This window comes from Carassius carassius, chromosome 25 (assembly GCF_963082965.1).
Source record: "Carassius carassius chromosome 25, fCarCar2.1, whole genome shotgun sequence".
NCBI lineage: Eukaryota > Metazoa > Chordata > Actinopteri > Cypriniformes > Cyprinidae > Carassius > Carassius carassius.
This window is the reverse complement of record NC_081779.1, coordinates 20,328,510-20,346,870: the sequence shown is the minus strand read 5'-3', so window position 1 is coordinate 20,346,870 and position 18,361 is coordinate 20,328,510. Positions and strand designations below refer to the sequence as shown.

Sequence of the window (18,361 nt, the reverse complement as noted above, 5' to 3'; positions counted from 1 at the left end):
TAATGTTTTTAATTCTATGCATAACCAGACATAAACTAAATTTAGACACAGATTTCTACATGGTACGTAAAGTTTACTGAGTGTTAAAATGTCAATCGCTAACAGTCCTCTGCATTTTATTTATTTGCTTTTTTTCAGAAGACATGGCCATTTCCACAGATGTTGCAGTTCACTATATGCAAATCAGTAACTACCATTTTTCATACCTCCCAGAAAACTACTAAGAACTACTGTGCACTCTGAGAAAAAAGGTACAAAATCTGCCACTGGGGCAGTACCTTTTCAAAAGGCACAACTTTGTACCTAAAGAGTACATATCGGTACCTAAAAGGTACAAAAGTGTACCTTTTGAAAAGGTACTGCCCCAGTGACAGCTTTTGTACTTTTTTATTTATTTATTTATTTATTTTATTTATTTATCATGATCTTCAATTTAGAATACTGATCCAAATAATTAGTAATTCATTCAGAAAGATGTAGTAACACTTGAATCAAAGCCTTACAAATATCTCAAAACCTTACAATGACTTCAGTTAAAATTAAAGAGTTATCATAATTTTCATTTTAGAATACTGATCGAAAAAATTAGCAATCCCCTCTGAAGGATTTGGTAACACTTGAGGCATCACTAGTGGGTTACCATGACCTTCACTTTAGAATTAATTATACATTTTGCATTATTTGCATTAATTATGAACCTGTATACAGTCGTTCTGAGTAGTTTTCTGGGAGATATAAAAAAATGAAAACAGTACTGAGTAGCTAAGCTAAACTAATTCATTTCAGTTTCTTGCTATTAATATAAGGTACTAGAATGTTAACAGTGCATTAGTCATTTGTTCTTGTTTAGTTATTAATTAATGACAGAACAGTTTTCTAAAGTGTTGCCCACTTCATAGCTTTCTCAGATTTATTGTTTTAAAAACCCCAGGAGATTAATTTGGAATAAACTAATATTGTTAAGCCTTAATACAGCACCAATCTATTAATTTGTTGAAACTAGCTGCCTCAAAATATCTACCTTGTATCAACTTTACTGATCTGTGAAACATCTATTTAGATCTGCAATGTCTATTTATAGCAGCTAAGAAAATGAGCAGGCATGGTGGGAATTTGGAGCTGTTGGCTCTTCTAAACAAACACTTACTCCTCATATCTCGCTGTCTAAAATGGCTCTCTTGGAGCATTCAGTTCCCAATTGATTTCAATCTTGTCCATGCTTGGTGAGAGCCCGACTTTCAGGTAGTTCCTGAATGTAGGTCAGTGTCATTAAGGAAACCACAAAAGTATTGACAACTTTTCACAAGCATCTCCCTGTGCCCCTGTTGGTGACTGCATGCCACTCTTGTGCGCCAAATGAAAAATAAAAATACTTCATTGTATTTAAAATATATTTATTTCATGATCGCATCTGATAAAGCGAGTGCACTGGTTTGGCATAACTAAAATGCATTTAGTACAAAATTAGTTGTTCTAATTTAACAGACTTTAAGTACACCAATTTACAGTGTGCCACAAATACATTTAGTTAAACTAAAGTACATACAAATAAATTGTGCTTAAGTATACTATTTTTTCACTAGGGCGGCCACCCTGCTTGGATTCTTTTGCTGTCATGTCCATCTGCAGACCCTACACTTCCCTCCCACTGGATACTGATTATAGCTATTTGCATAAAATTTGCTCTTTGCTGTCCTATTGGTTCCTGAGAGCAGGTCACGCCTCCCAGAGGACCTCATGATTCCTGATTAGCTTGAGTTGGTGCCTGTGTTGTACAAGCTCATATTTCTTACCCCTTCTGTTTATTAATAAATGTAAACAGATTAAACGTTGCCTGAGAGACCAGAGGCATAGTCAGAGAAAGGCCAGACTACCACTGTCCTAAATCTCATGTTCAGTTGGCTACCAGCTCTTTGCTTTGGGTTCACTTCATGGTTGTCCTGGAACCTTGTTATCTGAGTTGAGGTGGGTTGATGCATTTATATTTAGGCTAACAGTTATTTTCTCAGATGCTTTTGATTTTAGAATATTTACATGGGCACAGAATCCTAGCTCTAGATACATCTTTAGACTTGTCATATCACTACCTACTCAGTCACTGCAGTGTTTTGTGGTTATTATTTCTCACTCTGTTTCTACTTTTGGCGAGGATTTCTGGAAAGGAAAGTCGGAGGAAATTAGTTAACTGAAGACAAATGTACATTTATTTTCACTTGATTACAGTTATTAGTTACTTCAAAACAACTTGTGAAACTGCTAATATGTCATTTAGCATGCTTAAGTAAACATGTTGAAGGAATGAGCAGTTGTTCATGATGGGGATTTTGAGATCACTGCCACTGGTGGAATGTTTTCTGTCTGTACTTGCTGCCAGTTCAACAGCTGCTCTGTGTCCCATTGAGACTGGCATAAGAAATACCAGCCCGGTCTAAAAGAAAGACAGTAGATGGACATTTCTAGATACTTAAATCACAGGGTTCAGGCAAGTTTATGTCCAAACATTTTTTTTTGTTCCTCTTTTTGGTGATTGACAGCATTTTGATGAAGATGCAGACAATTCATCTGTAGAAACTTTTACATTTTATTCACTTCATGTTTGCAACATGCAAGAGCATGTATGTACCAATGTGTACATGTTCTTTATAATTGATCAAAGGACCACTCGCAGATGTTTATCTAAGCTTTTCAAATGAACACTGTGTATGAGTGTGTTCATGATCAGTCAGCTGTTTATGCAGCTGTCCCTCACTGACGCATTCGCTTCAGATTTCTTCTCATCATCTTTTGGTCCCTCAGGAATCACAGTTCACACTGCATAACAGACATAAACTATAAAATGAACTTGATGGCTAACCACAAGATGTGTTAATAATAGTGATCAATGCGTTCACATGCTGTAGTTTAATTCTGATTATTCAAACAATGTTCACCCCATAGGTCAACATATAAAATGGATGATCAAGAAATGAACTTTGAGCAAGCTTATGGATCTCTATCTGAGAAAGATGAAACGTTTGAACCCTTATTTATTGAGGAGGAAGATGAAGACTACTTTGAAGATTGCTTGGAAGAGATTGAGGCTGCTCTAACTCTTCCTGGAGAATCCATGCCTTATTCAGTAAAATGCAGAGAAGCTTTTCAAGCCGAGTTTAATGGACTTATGCAACAGATGTTGGCACAATTAGATGTTTTTGATGCCACCCATCCAACTACTGCACCACTGGAGTTATTTTCAGAAACAGAAAACAAGTTGGACAAGAACGGATTCACAAAAACAAATAAGTTCGGAGAGACGTGCATTCCTGAGAAAGAGCAAGCTGTATTGGAGGTCGAAGATTGCGCTGTTCCCAGCCCTGTCGAGGCAAGGCCTGAGTTGTCTGCCACCATGGAAATACAAAAACTCAGAGAAGCATTCGAGAGCTGTATTGAGGAAGTGGGCCAGTTGGAGCGCAGAAGGGATGAGTTGGTTCAGGAGCTTCTGGAGCTCGAGGAGCCCATGGCCCAAGAGCTGCAAACTGTGAGGGAGGCTCTGGGGGAAGAACATCGCCTCCTGTCCAAAGTCAGTCTGGAAAGACAGAGCCTGCAGGAGGAGACTCAAAAAACTAAGAGACACCTGTTTACAGCGGCCCGAGACGGTGCACAGAGACAAGTGCAGCTTGAATTACAACAGAAACAGGTGGAGCAGCTCAACCAAGCTCAGGTAGTGTCAAGTGAACAAGTACATTGAAACAAAAAAGATGTAAAATCCTGCTAAAGGTTTGTTCTGTTCAACTTTAGCAAGATTTTTTTAAACCGATTACAAAGAGGATTTACAAAAGTAGTTTAGAACTGTGTAGCAGTAGATGGCCAGTAGATATTTTCTCTGTTAACATTCTCAGTGGCCCTAAAACAAAAATGTGATCTTTTTTTATGAATTTAATTCTTTAATGTTCTCTATCTCGCTCAGTATAAATTTATCTTACATATTTTTTCATTACATTTTCCTTAGAAAATTTCAGCCATTATTGGAAATTGTACAGAAAACTCAATAATATATAATAATTATTATTATATAATATATAATAAAATAAATAAAACATGATATACACAATTTTATTCCACATTTTATTCTTTGTAATTAATTGTTTCTAAGTTTCTACACCATTTTTTTTCAGAGTGCAAAATTATAGTATACTTGGGGAAACATTGGTTTTGATTGTTTTTCTGACAAACAAAATTTGTTAATCAGATTATTTTGGATAGCTAATAAATTCAAACCAAATCAAATCAAACTTTTGTAAAACAAATGTCATAGATAATCATATGGTTTAAGTTACTCAGTCCCTGTTGTTCATCTAACATCAGTTGTGATAAATGGGTGTTAAATCCACTCTAACTATATTTAAAACCCTCTGGCTCAGGAGGAGCTGAAGGCTCTTGCTGATAAGCTGACTGAGGAGATAGCCAACATCCATTCACATCACCAAAGCAACCTGCAAGAACTGCAAAAGCAACTGAACGCCACTCAAGAATCCAGCAAGAGGAAGAACCGCTCTTATGTGACTCAAGGACGCCGGGCTTCTTGTGACCTCCAGCAGTACCTGCAGGGTGGGATCAAAGCTCTGGAAGAGTTTTACGAGCCCCGGTTAGTGTCTCTGCTGAAGAGACGGGAGGCCACCATGGATTCCCTCAGTAAGGCTAAAGGGCAATGCCAGGAGCAGAGGGCCCAGTTAGGCCCACTGAGAGAAGAGGAGCAGATGCTGAGACTCCAGAGGTCTTGTCTGGAGGAGAGGATCCGACTAATGGAGAGACAGAGGAAGGAAAATGTGGAACAATATCGGGTGAGTAATGTTCACTGATTTTAGATAATTTTAGATTTCAAGTTATTGGAGTTTAATGTTCTTTTTTTTTATTTTCAGGAGACAGTTGATGCCTTTGAGGAGAACATAAGAGAACTGAAAACTGAGCTCAAGGTCCAGATAAAGAAGACAGAAGAGTTGGATATGCTGAAAAATAACATGGCCGAAGAGCTGTTCTTCTACAGGCGAGTGCAGACACTTCTTCAAAAATGTTTTTTGACACTGCAAAGTAATTTAAGGAGAAAATACTATAACACCATGCGTGTATCAAGTGATAAAAAATATTTGTTAAATAAAATGTCTATGTTAATGCATCCTCGCCCTAACCAGCTGCAACAAGTTGCAAGATTTCTAGCACTATATAGGATTGCCGCACCCACAATGATATGTCATTGGTCCAAAAGTTTACTATACTAAATATTAAAAAATAATATAGGCTAAAAAGGGCAAAGATTCCCCTGGGGTAAAATGACCCCCCATTTTTATCTATTATTTACTGTAACTCATTATGGTTATTATTCAGTAATTCAATTAAATAGATGTACATCTTCACTTTTCATTAAAAACCAATAAGCTACAGGTGCTGGTCATATAATTAGAATATCATCGTAAAGTTGATTTATTTCACTAATTCCATTCAAAAAGTGAAACTTTTATATTATATTCATTCATTACACACAGACTGACATATTTCAAATGTTTATTTCTTTTCATTTTGATGTTTATAACTGACAACTAAGGAAAATCCCAAATTCTGTATCTCAGAAAATTAGAATATTACTTAAGACCGATACAAAGAAAGGATTTTTAGAAATCTTGACCAACTGAAAAGTATGAACATGAAAAGTATGAGCATGTACAGCACTCAATACTTAGTTAGGGCTTCTTTTGCCTGAAATACTGCAGCAATGCGGTGTGGCATGGAGTCGATCAGTCTGTGGCACTGCTCAGGTGTTATGAGAAACCAGGTTGCTCTGATAGTGGCCTTCAGCTCTTCTGCATTCTTGGGTCTGACATATCGTATCTTCCTCTTTACAATACTCCATAGATTTTCTATGGGGTTAAGGTCAGGCGAGTTTGCTGGCCAATTAAGAACAGGGATACCATGGTCCTTAAACCAGGTACTGGTAGCTTTTGCACTGTGTGCAGGTGCCAAGTCCTGTTGGAAAATGAAATCTGCATCTCCAAAAAGTTGGTCAGCAGCAGGAAGCATGAAGTGCTCTAAAACTTCCTGGTATACGGCTGTGTTGACCTTGGACCTCAGAAAACACAGTGAACCAACACCAGCAGATGACGTGGCACCCCAAACCATCACTGACTGGAAACTTTACACTGGACCTCAAGCAATGTTTATTGTGTTTCTCTCCTCTCTTCCTCCAGACTCTGGGATCCTGATTTCCAAAGGAAATGCAAAATTTACTTTCATCAGAGATCATAACTTTGGACCACTCAGCAGCAATCCAGTCCTTTTTGAAGCGAGACACTTCTGACGCTGTCTGTTGTTCAAAAGTGGCTTGACACAAGGAATGCGACAGCTGAAACCCATGTCTTGCATACGTCATGTGTAGTGGTTCTTGAAGCACTAACTCCAGCTGCAGTCCACTCTTTGTGAATCTCCCCCACATTTTTGAATGGGTTTTGTTTCACAATCCTCTCCAGGGTGCGGTTATCCCTATTGCTTGTACACTTTTTTTCTACCACATCTTTTCCTTCCCTTTGCCTCTCTATTAATGTGCTTGGACACAGAGCTCTGTGAACAGCCAGCCTCTTTTGCAATGACCTTTTGTGTCTTGCCCTCCTTGTGCAAGGTGTCAATGGTCCTCTTTTGGACAACTGTCAAGTCAGCAGTCTTCCCCATGATTGTGTAGCTTACAGAACTAGACTGAGAGACCATTTAAAGGCCTTTGCAGGTGTTTTGAGTTAATTAGCTGATTAGAGTGTTGCACCAGGTTTCTTCAATACTGAACCTTTTCACAATATTCTAATTTTCTGAGATACTGAATTTGAGATTTTTCTTAGTTGTCAGTTATAATCATCAAAATTACAAGAAATAAACATTTGAAATATATCAGCCTGTGTGTAATGAATTAATATAATATACAAGTTTCACTTTTTGAATGGAATTAGTGAAATCAACTTTTTGATGATATTCTAATTATATGCCTGGCACCTGTACTTCAGTGAAAGCATGTTATGACAATTCTTTAATTAAAATATGGTCAGTTAAATATGTAAATATCCATATGCCTGTATATAATTCAGAACAAATTTACATTTCAGATGAAAGGCATGTTGTTTCTTTACAAAGTGACATCGCCCGCTATTGGCCTGATTGAACCGGATTTCCACTTTCAGTGTGGACAGACAATTTACTTCTACAAATTGCTATAGTCAAACTAGGCAGTAGACAGCTGAATTTTTTATTTTTATTTTATTGGACATTCATTTGGAATTATTGCACTCATATCGACAAGTTATCAGTCCGTTAATTTTTGTAATAAATGATCTTTGCTCCATAGTGCAGCTCCCGTGTGAAATGGTTGTGTATGTTTTTTATGTAAGTGCAAATGTATCAATAAGCTAAATCTTCAGTCTTTCACGTGCTCCTAGATTGTGTTTAATTGTGACTATGAAGTGTTTTGCCTAGACTGGCAGTTGAGCTTGTGCCAGCCCTGGACTGCACATCTGTATTTATTTTATGCCTTTACTGTTTTACAGAGAGCATGTAGAGGGCTCCTGCAAGCAAGAGAACAGTGTGGAGGTGGAAAAAACCTAATTAAATAATGTTGGTTTTATTGTCTTATTAGTTTATGTAAAATTATTTTGATATATTTTCATAGTTTAAGAAACTGCTTGTCTTCTTTTTCATTAATAGTCAATCGCCAAAACAGTATCCTCAATTTACTGAAGATGCACAACAGGTTTCTTCTTTTGCAAAGGTCAAATTAGATTTAAAAGAGCACTCTGAACAGCAAGGACCAATTGTGTCAGATATTCCGATCTTTATCTAAGAAATTTCATAGCTCAGAATGTTCTTAAAATACTGTTTTGTGTGTATAAGAGGGAATAAAGCTCATATATCAAGTGGTGCTTGTGAACTAAGTGCTTTCTTTTATGAGTAAGGAAAGTGAGCAAAACAAGGACTTCTATGGGCACTGTAGGAGAGCTATATAAACATCCCTACAGCATGATGGTGATAACATTTAGACGGACTAAGAAAATTAAATAAGTGCTTTGTTGATTTGATGTGTCTTGTTAATACAATCAGAGATAAACAACTAAGAATTTGAAATTGTTTATAGGAGTCGTACCTAGTTGTGAATAGATGCACACTCTTGTCAGTGTGACAGGGAGCATGTATTTTTTGCTTTTAAGACTGAATAATTTGCTATTTCAAGACATTTTGGAGAATCAAATGTAAACAATAAAATATGGGCAATGACAAAAATAAAATAAAAGGTATTTCTTGAGGCTTTTGTTCAGTCTCTTTTTTTGGCTTTCTCATGTGAAACAATTACAAGTGGTCAGGCAAGATTTATTGTCATTTCTACATCTGGTAGTAAAATCAATCTCAAATTAATCTTTTTGTGGTCACTTTTGAGAACGAGGGATCTGCAGCAAGTTCTGGACATGGGCATGAAGAAGGAAGGGTGTATGATAGACACGTCCTGAAGTCCCTGCTATCTTTTATCCTATGATCTCTACTGCTTTCATTTCGAGCTTGATATAGTTCAGCTAATATTATATTTATAGCTATTGCTGAAGATAGACTAACTAAATTTGATGATCAGTCTATAAGCAATCATTCAAATTACAAACTTGCACTTTACATATGAAATGTAGCAATGTAGTGAGGTGGGGCCTCCATAGATCGAACTTATCTGTTCAGCACATCCCACAGATGGCCGATTGGATGGAGATCTGGGGAATTTGTAGGCCAAGTCACCACCTCTTGCTCCTTCAACCATTCCTGAACCATTTTCATTTTGTGGCAGGGCACATTATCCTGCTGAAAGAGACCATAGCCATAAGGAAATACAGTTTCCATGTACATGGTCTGAAACACTGCTTAGGTAGTTACGTTTCAAAATAACATCCATATGAATGGCAGGACCAAAAGTTTCCCAGCAGAACATTGCTCAAAGCATAACACTGCCTCGGCTCGCTTGCCTTCTTCCCATAGTGCAACCTGGTGCCATGTGTTCCCCAGGTAAGCGACACACATGCACCCAGCCATCCACGTGATGTAAAAGAAAAAACTAGATTCATCAGATAGGCCACCTTCTTCCATTGCTCAGCGGTCTGGTTCTGACACTTACTTGCCCACTGTCGGTGCTTTCGGTGGTGGACAGAGGTCAGCATTGGCACTACGACTGATCTGAAGCTATGCAGACCCATATGCAACAAACAGTGATGCACATTTCCATCAGAACCACCATTAACTTCTTGAGCAATTTGAGATAGAGTAGCTTGTCAGTTGGATCGTACCACGGGCCAGCCTTTGTGCCCCACATGCATCAATGAGCCTTGACCACCCATGACCCTGTTGATGGTTCACCACTGTTCCTTCTTTGGAGCACTTTTGATAGATACGCACTACTGCAGACCGGGAACACCCCACAAGAGCTGCAGTTTCGGAGATAAAGTGGGCCACGGTAAAAAACACTTTCTGCTGCTTAGTTTAAGCATAGTTTCTCATATTTTGGGACTTGATAATTTATATAAAAGATCTATACCGTTTTTAAAATAAAATAAATCTTACCAAAGCTGTGTCAACAATATTATCAACAAAAACGGTTTATTCATAATGTTATGTACAACGGTATGGACATACAGGAGAAAAACATTGAAAAGTCACAATATTAAAAAGACATTAAACACCACCTGACTGATACATGAGGCTCAAAGAAAAAAAGAGTACATAAGAGCTTAAGTTATCAATACATCTAGTAATGAAATAAATGGATATTTGAATGGAAATTGCATTTGTAGGACAAGTAAAAAAAAAAAAAAAATCTACTTAACATCAATATTGTACCACTGCACTCTGGTCACAACATACTACCCACCTGTATATACTTTTATGATTAAGTTATACTTTAAGTATACTTAAACTGCATGGAAATCCTCAGGAGACAATGGTGGCAACGGATGAGAAGGGTCATTTGTCTCACATTCTGATACTGATCAAAGATTAACTGACATTTTTCTTAGAAAAATACTCTATTAACAGTAGAAAATGCCTGGTGGGGAAATATTCAATTATTCCATTTACATTACTTAGGGTAGAGCACTTATGTTCTTCACTTGAGTGTAGACAGACAGTTTTTAGAAGAGTTTTGTCTTATGCTGAGAGTGGGGTGGTGTAAAGAGTCATTTTATCCCTGAACCTCAGTGTCTGCTGCCCCCTCTGGGTCCTCGTCATTGTAGATGTTCTCTGCCTAAAGAAATAGATAAAAAGTATGCATGTAAAACTGAGCAAATTTTTGTACAAACGAATTTTTCATCCAACAACTACATTTATTGGTCACACTTAAAGGAAATAAATCAGGCTGCATCACGAGTGAGCTGATGTTTATTTAATGCAGAGGAGCGGACAGAAAAATCAAAATTTTAAGAAATAGGCTTAAAAGCTGAGTGTCCTTACCATCTGCCAGACTTGCATGATGTTGTCCTCAGACACGGAGCAAATCACCCACGGTTCATTTGGATTCCAGGAGAAGTCAGAAATCTTGGCTGTATGGCCTCCATGGATAAACTGTGTTTTTTTTTTTTTTTTTTTATAAAATGTGAAAACCATGACCACAGAGAAAAGCACAATATTTTCTCTAAATACATACATGTACATATAATTAAATTTAAAACTGTACACCATGACTACTCACCAGTAGCTCTGGAGGTCCATCCTCTGCATCTTCTGGTGACTGTTCCTCACCGATTTTACTGCAGGAAAAACAAGGAATTCTCATGAATGTGAAAAGATACTACTTATAAAGTATTTGACATTTCAGCGGTAGTAGCGAGTAAAATATAAATGAGAACCCACCTGAGGTCCCAGACATTGAGTCGCCTGTCTGTTCCACTAGAGGCCAGGATGGTCTCATTATGGGGTGACCACTGAACCTGTGGTCACATTTAAAGTTCATGTAATCACACTCTTTTATCTTTAATTTCATCCACAATCATGGCAGGAAGGGATTCGGTACCTGGAAGATTTCATCTTTGTGCGATTCAAATGAGTGAAGTTTCAGCTTCAGGTTTCGCAAATCCCACAATGCAACAGTCTGTGGGAGAAAAACAAAAGCGCAATTCAGAGGTCTAAATATAGAAGCAAATTTAATAAGTGTTCACAGGTGTAACAGAAACAGTTGCTCAGTGTAGTTCTCACCTTGTCAGCAGAACCGGTGGCCAGAATGAACTCGCTGTAGGGGTTGAAGGACAAACAGTTGACCTCTGCAGTGTGGGCATCTACTGCATGACTGGGTTTAGATGTGTTATTGGAGCGTGTGTCCCAGCTAAAGGAAGGGGAAATAGCAGATTAAAATATTGCTCACATTACATACCCACAGTTACAGACGCTACATGCCTTGTTAAGTGACATGTTGTGCTAAAGACATTCAGATTACAAAAACACACAGGAAGACAAAGTACTTACATCATAAGCTTCTGGTCATCTGCAACAGACCCAAAGAGAGACTCGTGAAGCAGATGCCAAGACACGTCCTCCACTACAGCAGTGTGACCAGTGAAAATGGTCTTAGCGTCCACTATTTTTCCCTCCTTTGGCACTGTGCTGATGTCCCACAGACAGATTGTCTGCAGAAAAACAGAAGAACTTGAACATTTAGTGTTGGCTGAATTAAAAAAAAAATGTAGGGTAAAAAAAAAATTAACACCTGAAACCTCAGCATGTTTGAAAATATAGAGCTGTGGTCTCCATATAATTAGGTCAATGATAACGATTGTACAAATTTCTTACGTGATCATCAGATGCACTCAGTAGACAGCCACTCAGGTTGGGGTTCCAGGACAGACCATATCCTTCTTTCTGATGTCCCCTCAGTCGCAGGTCAGGAGTGCACTCTCCAGAGGGGTCTCCAGTAGCACAGGAGGGGAACACGGAGCATAAATTTAGAGGGAAAACTTATCAACATATGACACCTTTACACAAACATTGAGTCGGCAAGTAGCTTGGAAATGAAAAGTTAAGTCTCCCTTTATATCATGTTTAACTACACTTGAACAGCTAGTTGACTTGTGTGGTTAAAAACCTGTAATTTATTTGTGGTGCAGTATTTTAAGCAGTGTGCAATATTTCAGCTATTATGTTTGCATGTTTTTTTTTTACTTTAAAATGCTTAAAGTAAAAAAAATAAAACCCGTCTTAAAAACTAATCGCTTTTCAAGCAATGCTGCTAGATACATTGAGCTGCAAGTGACAACGTTCCCAGAATTGCTCATACCAGGTTTGGAGGGGTGTTTGGTGTAGTCAAAGACCAGCACATCACTAGTGGGGGTCTTGGTGGCAATGATGCAGGGGTTCTGTGGCATGTAGCGAGCCCTGTTCACTTCTCCCTCATGATTAATCTTGATCTCAATCTCGATCTTGCCACTCACTGAGCCAAAACCACCAAATTCTGTGAACAACCAGAGAATCAGGTGTGACAACATGAGATAAGTACACAGGTGGAGACGATGCAGTCGCAATTTAGTTTATGATCAGAACATCATATATAAGCCACTCACCTCCTTTTTCGCTGTCATAATGTGAGGCATCAAACTGGGCGTCATCATTGGGCAGCTGGACACTGGCGATAACCAGGTGATTCTGCTCATCAGAGGTATGAGTGCCGAGAACCAGGCGGTGCACGCTAAAATCCTTCCCTTCAGGTCTGTGAAACAGATGACAAGTGTGCTTATTTACACTGACCTTTATAAAAATCTACAACTCTGATGAAACAATCACTATCCATACAATATTCAGCCTGCATTTTTAAAGCAGCAAACCTGATTCCATTATCATGACATCACAAACTAAAAAAAAAAAAGTTGAAAAGGGACGCTTGAAAAAGCCTATTAAACATGTTGAAAAGATCATTTAGAACCACACCTACTGAATCAATAAATTAAAGGCTTCAAAGTAGGACTGCAACAGCTAATCATAATCAGTAATGAAAATAATTGACCAAAAATTTGCTTATTGTTAATCATATAAGTCACGCCACTTTACAGCAGTGAATAAAGCATTTTTAGGGATAAAACATATCTGGAAAACAGCTGAGGACACAGTTAGCTGCTGCGGTAAAACTGGAGAACCCAACTTATCCTAAACATGAGAATGCATTATATTAAGTGATTCAAACTAAAGCTTACAGTTACACACTTGCAATGTAGTTTGACACGTTTGTGCCATTTTTTTAAAGGTTGTATCCTTATTTGTAAGGATACAACATTGGGCAGGATGTGGAACAACAAATTTGTAAATAATTTATGAATTCCAAAATATTTTTAATAAGCAATCTTGGATTTCTCTTTCAATGAATCGATTATCAAACAATCATTCAACTCAGTCCCATTTCAAAGCTGATGTCTGTACTGTAAATGTGAAGGTGTTACCTGGTGACATCTGGCAACCACTGGGCAGTAAGACTGGGCCACTCCAGCGCGTGGGTCATCACCAGATCGTATAGAAACGGTGTGTTTTTCTTCCATATTTTATATTCTTCATTTATGACCCTTTCCTCCACTGCGTCATCAAATGCAGCTTTAACAAAAAGGGGCGGGAAAACGAGATGAGATCTGTCAAAAAGCCTTCAATAAAGGTACTTAAAAAAAAAACAGCTTAAATATGTAAGACCAGGAAGTTTTTTTTTCTCCACAACTGCTGTACAACAATAAATGCATTTCCGTCTAATCTATAATTTTAGTTACATTAAACGTTAAATCTATTGAAAGATAAGGATGCAACCAATATTGCCGAATATGTTTTAAAAAACCTTCAACTCAAAATTAGGTGCCAACTGACAAATATTTTCATTTATTATCAGTTAGCAACACACAAAAAATAAAAATCCAAAACAATACTGAAAGCTTCCTGAAATAAAACGACGCGTCCCACATTCACACGCTTCAACTTAAAAGCCAAACAAACTAGCCGCAGCTGATTCGGCGCTAATTTAACTAAATAACTTAATAGTTTAGATACTTACTAAATATTTCCATCATAAAAATAATACATTCAGGTCGAAAAACAGCTAATCTGTGGTCATAATAAGCTCGAATGTGTAAACTGTAAGTTACTGATGTAGTTAACGTTAGCAGGATTGTGTCGTTATGGCGGGACTCGGCCTGCGCTGAATTCACATCAACAACTGCCTCAGCAGCCGCTAAACCAGAGCACGCCGAGTGCCGTGAAACCACACTCACCTTCTTTATCAGCCATAACGACTCGAAATACAGCTTTCAGCTCGTAAACGTTGCCGATAATAGGAGACCAGTGTAGTTTCCACTGGAGTGTAAGTCAGGAGGCTCTTTGTCTCGCGCCGGCGTGCACGTTCGCGCCAACACGGACCGACACACGAAGCAGAGCACGCGCGGAGAGGAGAAGAAGAGCCGCTCACACAATGCAGCCACTACACTGCCCTCTGCTGACACCACGCCACAAAATAAAACCTGTCAGCAGGATTTCTTCTTCTTCTTCTTCTTGGATTTTATTGGCGGTTGACACAGAACACAATGGTGTATTTCCGCCATCAACTGGTATGGAGTGTGGATCAAGATGACTTTTTTTTTTTTTATTCTCTCCCACAGATTAGATTCCACAAGAAACTGAAGAATAAAATTATAACACTCATTTCTCGAGTTATTTTGCAGAATATACTTTGGTATAAATTGCATTTTTATTTTTTTTAAATTATGAATTAACAACCTTCTTTCATTCTCATATTTCTGACAATGCATTAAAACATGCTCTACTGTTTCCTCTTGCCCACAATAATCACATCTTCCCGTATCATGTTTACCCATTTTATAAAGTGTACTATTTAATCTTGTGTGTCCAAATCTCATCCTTGATATTACAATTTCTTCTCTCCTGTTTTTCCCTGCAATTCTCATCTCTCCCACTTTCCTTTGAATTCTATAGAACCACCGACTTTTTTTCTCCTTGCCCCACTGTTTTTGCCACCTTTCCTTTAGTCTCTTCTTGATTATACTCTTTATTTCATTCTTACTTAAATTAACAATTAAATTAATGTCATTGTTTTTAACTACTTCTTTTGCTTCTTTATCTGCAATTTCATTTCCTTGGACACCAACATGTGCAGGCACCCACAAAAATACTACTGTAATCCCCATCATTTGAATTCTGTATATTGTTTGCATTATCTCCATTAAAATATCTGGTCTACTTTCTGAATGACTGTATTGTAAACTAGCCAATGATGAACATGAGTCTGAACATATAACTGATTTCACAGGTCTTATTTCTTCTATCCACTGTATTGCTAATATTAATGCAACCATTTCCCCTGTATAAACAGATAGCTCATCACTGATCCTTTTCCTTATTGATAAATGAAACTCTGGGACAGTAAATGCTACTCCTATCTTGTTGTCTGAACTCTTTGATGCATCTGTGTATATCTGAACATAACTGTAGTACTCATTAATATATGTCTGTACATTATATAAATTACATTCCTCACCCTTGTTTCTCTGTTCTAACAATGTAAAATCAACTATAGCATCTGGAAGTACCCAAGGTTTTATTACTGGTAATGGAACAGTAGGACTAACATTTAATTGATTAATTTTAAGTTCTGTGGCTTTCTGTATCACAGTCCATCCAAAACTTTTAGTTTTCCTCCTCTCTTTCTCCCAACATGGCTTTAACGTGTCTAGTGTAAGATGCTCTTGACTATGGCCTTGTAAATTAACCCAGTAATTCAATGATAGCTGTACCCTTCTCATTTCTAAAGACATTTCCCCCATTTCCACCTGTAGCGCTGTAATTGGAGTAGTTTTTATAGCTCCTGTACATAGTCTAAATACCTGATTCTGTATATTATCTAACTTTTTAAGAGATGTTTCTGCAGCTGATCCATAAACCACACACCCATAATCTAACACAGATCTAATCAATCCATTATACATGGCCTTTAATGCCATCCTATCTGCTCCCCACTCACTACCAACTAAACATCTCATTGTATTTATTATTTTCTTACATTTATTTATTATATTCTGAATATGCACCGCCCACGTAACTCTTTCATCAAACCATATCCCCAAAAACTTAAAATATTTTACTCTTTCCAGTTCTTGATTATATAATTTTAGTTTCACCCCACTTCCCACTTTCTTCCTTGTAAACAACATTATTTTTGTTTTATCAACTGAGAATTTAAAACCCCATTTATATGACCATTCTTCAACTATTGTAATAGCCTCCTGTAATTTTTTCACAATGAAATCAATATTCCTTCCCCTTTTCCAGATTGCCCCATCATCAGCGAAGAGTGAGAGGCCCAGCCCATTATCCAAATCTTCAAACACATCATTTATCATAATGGAAAATAATAAAGGACTTATTATACTTCCTTGTGGAGTACCATTTTCAATTGTGAATTTTTCTGAATAACTGTTTCCTATTCTCACTTTTAGTGTTCTGTCTGATAAAAAATCCTTGATCCATCTAAACATTTGACCTTTGATACCTAACTTATACAGTTTAATTAACATTCTTCTTTCCACATCATGTCATAAGCTTTCTCTCTGTCGAAAAAGACAGCCACTACACTTTCTCTATTTATTTGTGCTTTTCTTATCTCATGTTCTAAACACACCGCCGGATCCATTGTATTTCTCCCTCTCCTAAAACCACTCTGATATTTGGATAAGAATTTATTCATTTCTACATGATACGTTAACCTTTCATTCACCATTTTTTCCATTATTTTACCAATATTAGATGTCAACGCAATAGGTCTATAATTTCCTGGATTTGTACTATCCTTCCCCGGTTTACGTATTGGTACTATCACTGCCTCCTTCCACCTTTGTGGTAATTTTCCTTCTTCCCATGATTTATTGTACACATTTAATAAAACTTCCTTAGATACTTCACTGAGATGTCTTAGCATTAAATAGCAAATCTGATCTATACCTGGAGCTGAATTCTTGGTTTTTCTAAGAGCTCGATTTAACTCTGCCTTTGTAAATATCATATTTAATTGTTCATTATTAAATTCCTCATTCTGTATTAAGTCTTTAAACTGTTCCAATGTCCTTTCCCTTCCTCTTTTACCCTCCTTACTACTATTATCTGATTTATGTGTTTTAACAAAACTTTTTGCAAGCATTTCTGCTTTCTCTTCATCTTTTATTGCTATTGTATCACCATCTTTTAATACTGGATACCCAAATTCTCTTTTTATCCCATTCATTCTTTTTATCATATTCCATACTTGCCCAATTTCAGTGTTCCTTCCCACTGTGTTACAAAACCTCCTCCAATAGTCTTTTTTTGTATTTTTTATGATTCTCCTAAAATTTGCTTGCATCTTTTTATATTCAATGAAGTTCTGAAAACTATGATTCTTTTTTAACATTTTAAAAGCTTTATTTCAAGATTTAATTACCTTCTCACACTCTTTTGTCCACCATGGCACAATCTTCTTTTTTTTCCTACCTCCCTTCCTTGGAATAGACTGACTTGCTGATATCAATATAGCATTACAAATATCATTATTAACCTCATCAATCCCTTCTTTAACTTTAATGTTTTTCATTTCTTGTTCACTTATACTCCTAAATTTCTCCCAATCTGCATTTTCAAAGAACCATTTGTCTACTCCTCTTGTATCACATTTTTCTAAACTTAGATTTACCTCAATTGTTATAGGGTAATGATCACTCCCTATAGTTGTTTCTCTAATCACCTCCCATACGCATATACCCGCTAGTGAACTTGACACAAGTGTAAGGTCAATAGCTGATTCTACTCCTGTTCTCACATTAACCCTTGTTCCCCCACCATCATTTAAACATACTAATTCCTTTAACTCAATTAATTCTTCAATCACTATTCCGTTTCCATCATTGCAATTGTCCCATAGTGTGCTATGAGCATTAAAATCTCCGCAACATATAACTTTTCCTTCTAAGTGTACAATTAGTTCACCCAACACCTCTAGTGATAGTCTTTTACAAGGATTATAAAAATTTAGAATTTTAACATTTCCTTTTTCCCCTAAAATTTCTATTACTATAAACTCCAACATTATTCATTTTCCTATAACACTACACTGTACTCCTTGTTTTACAAATATTATACACCCTCCCCCAATATCTTCCTCTCTATCTCTACGTACACAATCATACCCTTTAATATTAAAATCCAACACTGGCTTAAGCCAGGTTTCCTGTATGCATACGATTTCTGGTTTCTTTCTAAGCTCTTTTATAAAACCTTTAAACTCTTGACCATTCGCTAACAAGCTTCTTGCATTCCATTGCACAAT

General features: G+C 37.1%; 2 protein-coding genes across 2 annotated transcripts; one reads left to right on the top strand and one right to left on the bottom strand.

Moving 5' to 3' along the window:
• Positions 1–1,587: 1,587 nt before the first annotated feature.
• On the top strand, positions 1,588–7,922 carry LOC132104383 (syncoilin-like). The gene is made up of 5 exons (XM_059509816.1): positions 1,588–1,965; positions 2,938–3,700; positions 4,401–4,820; positions 4,899–5,027; positions 7,561–7,922. The coding sequence occupies exons 2-5, from the start codon at positions 2,951–2,953 to the stop codon at positions 7,612–7,614; spliced, it is 1,353 nt and encodes a 450-aa protein (XP_059365799.1). The 5' UTR covers positions 1,588–1,965; positions 2,938–2,950; the 3' UTR covers positions 7,615–7,922.
• A 1,697-nt stretch (positions 7,923–9,619) lies between these two features.
• Positions 9,620–14,478, bottom strand: LOC132104382 (histone-binding protein RBBP4). The gene is made up of 12 exons (XM_059509815.1): positions 14,265–14,478; positions 13,455–13,602; positions 12,585–12,730; positions 12,302–12,475; positions 11,818–11,933; positions 11,494–11,654; positions 11,227–11,353; positions 11,045–11,122; positions 10,885–10,961; positions 10,724–10,781; positions 10,486–10,596; positions 9,620–10,279 (listed from the first exon to the last, which is right to left on the bottom strand). The coding sequence occupies exons 1-12, from the start codon at positions 14,278–14,280 to the stop codon at positions 10,217–10,219; spliced, it is 1,275 nt and encodes a 424-aa protein (XP_059365798.1). The 5' UTR covers positions 14,281–14,478; the 3' UTR covers positions 9,620–10,216.
• Between the last annotated feature and the right edge of the window lie 3,883 nt (positions 14,479–18,361).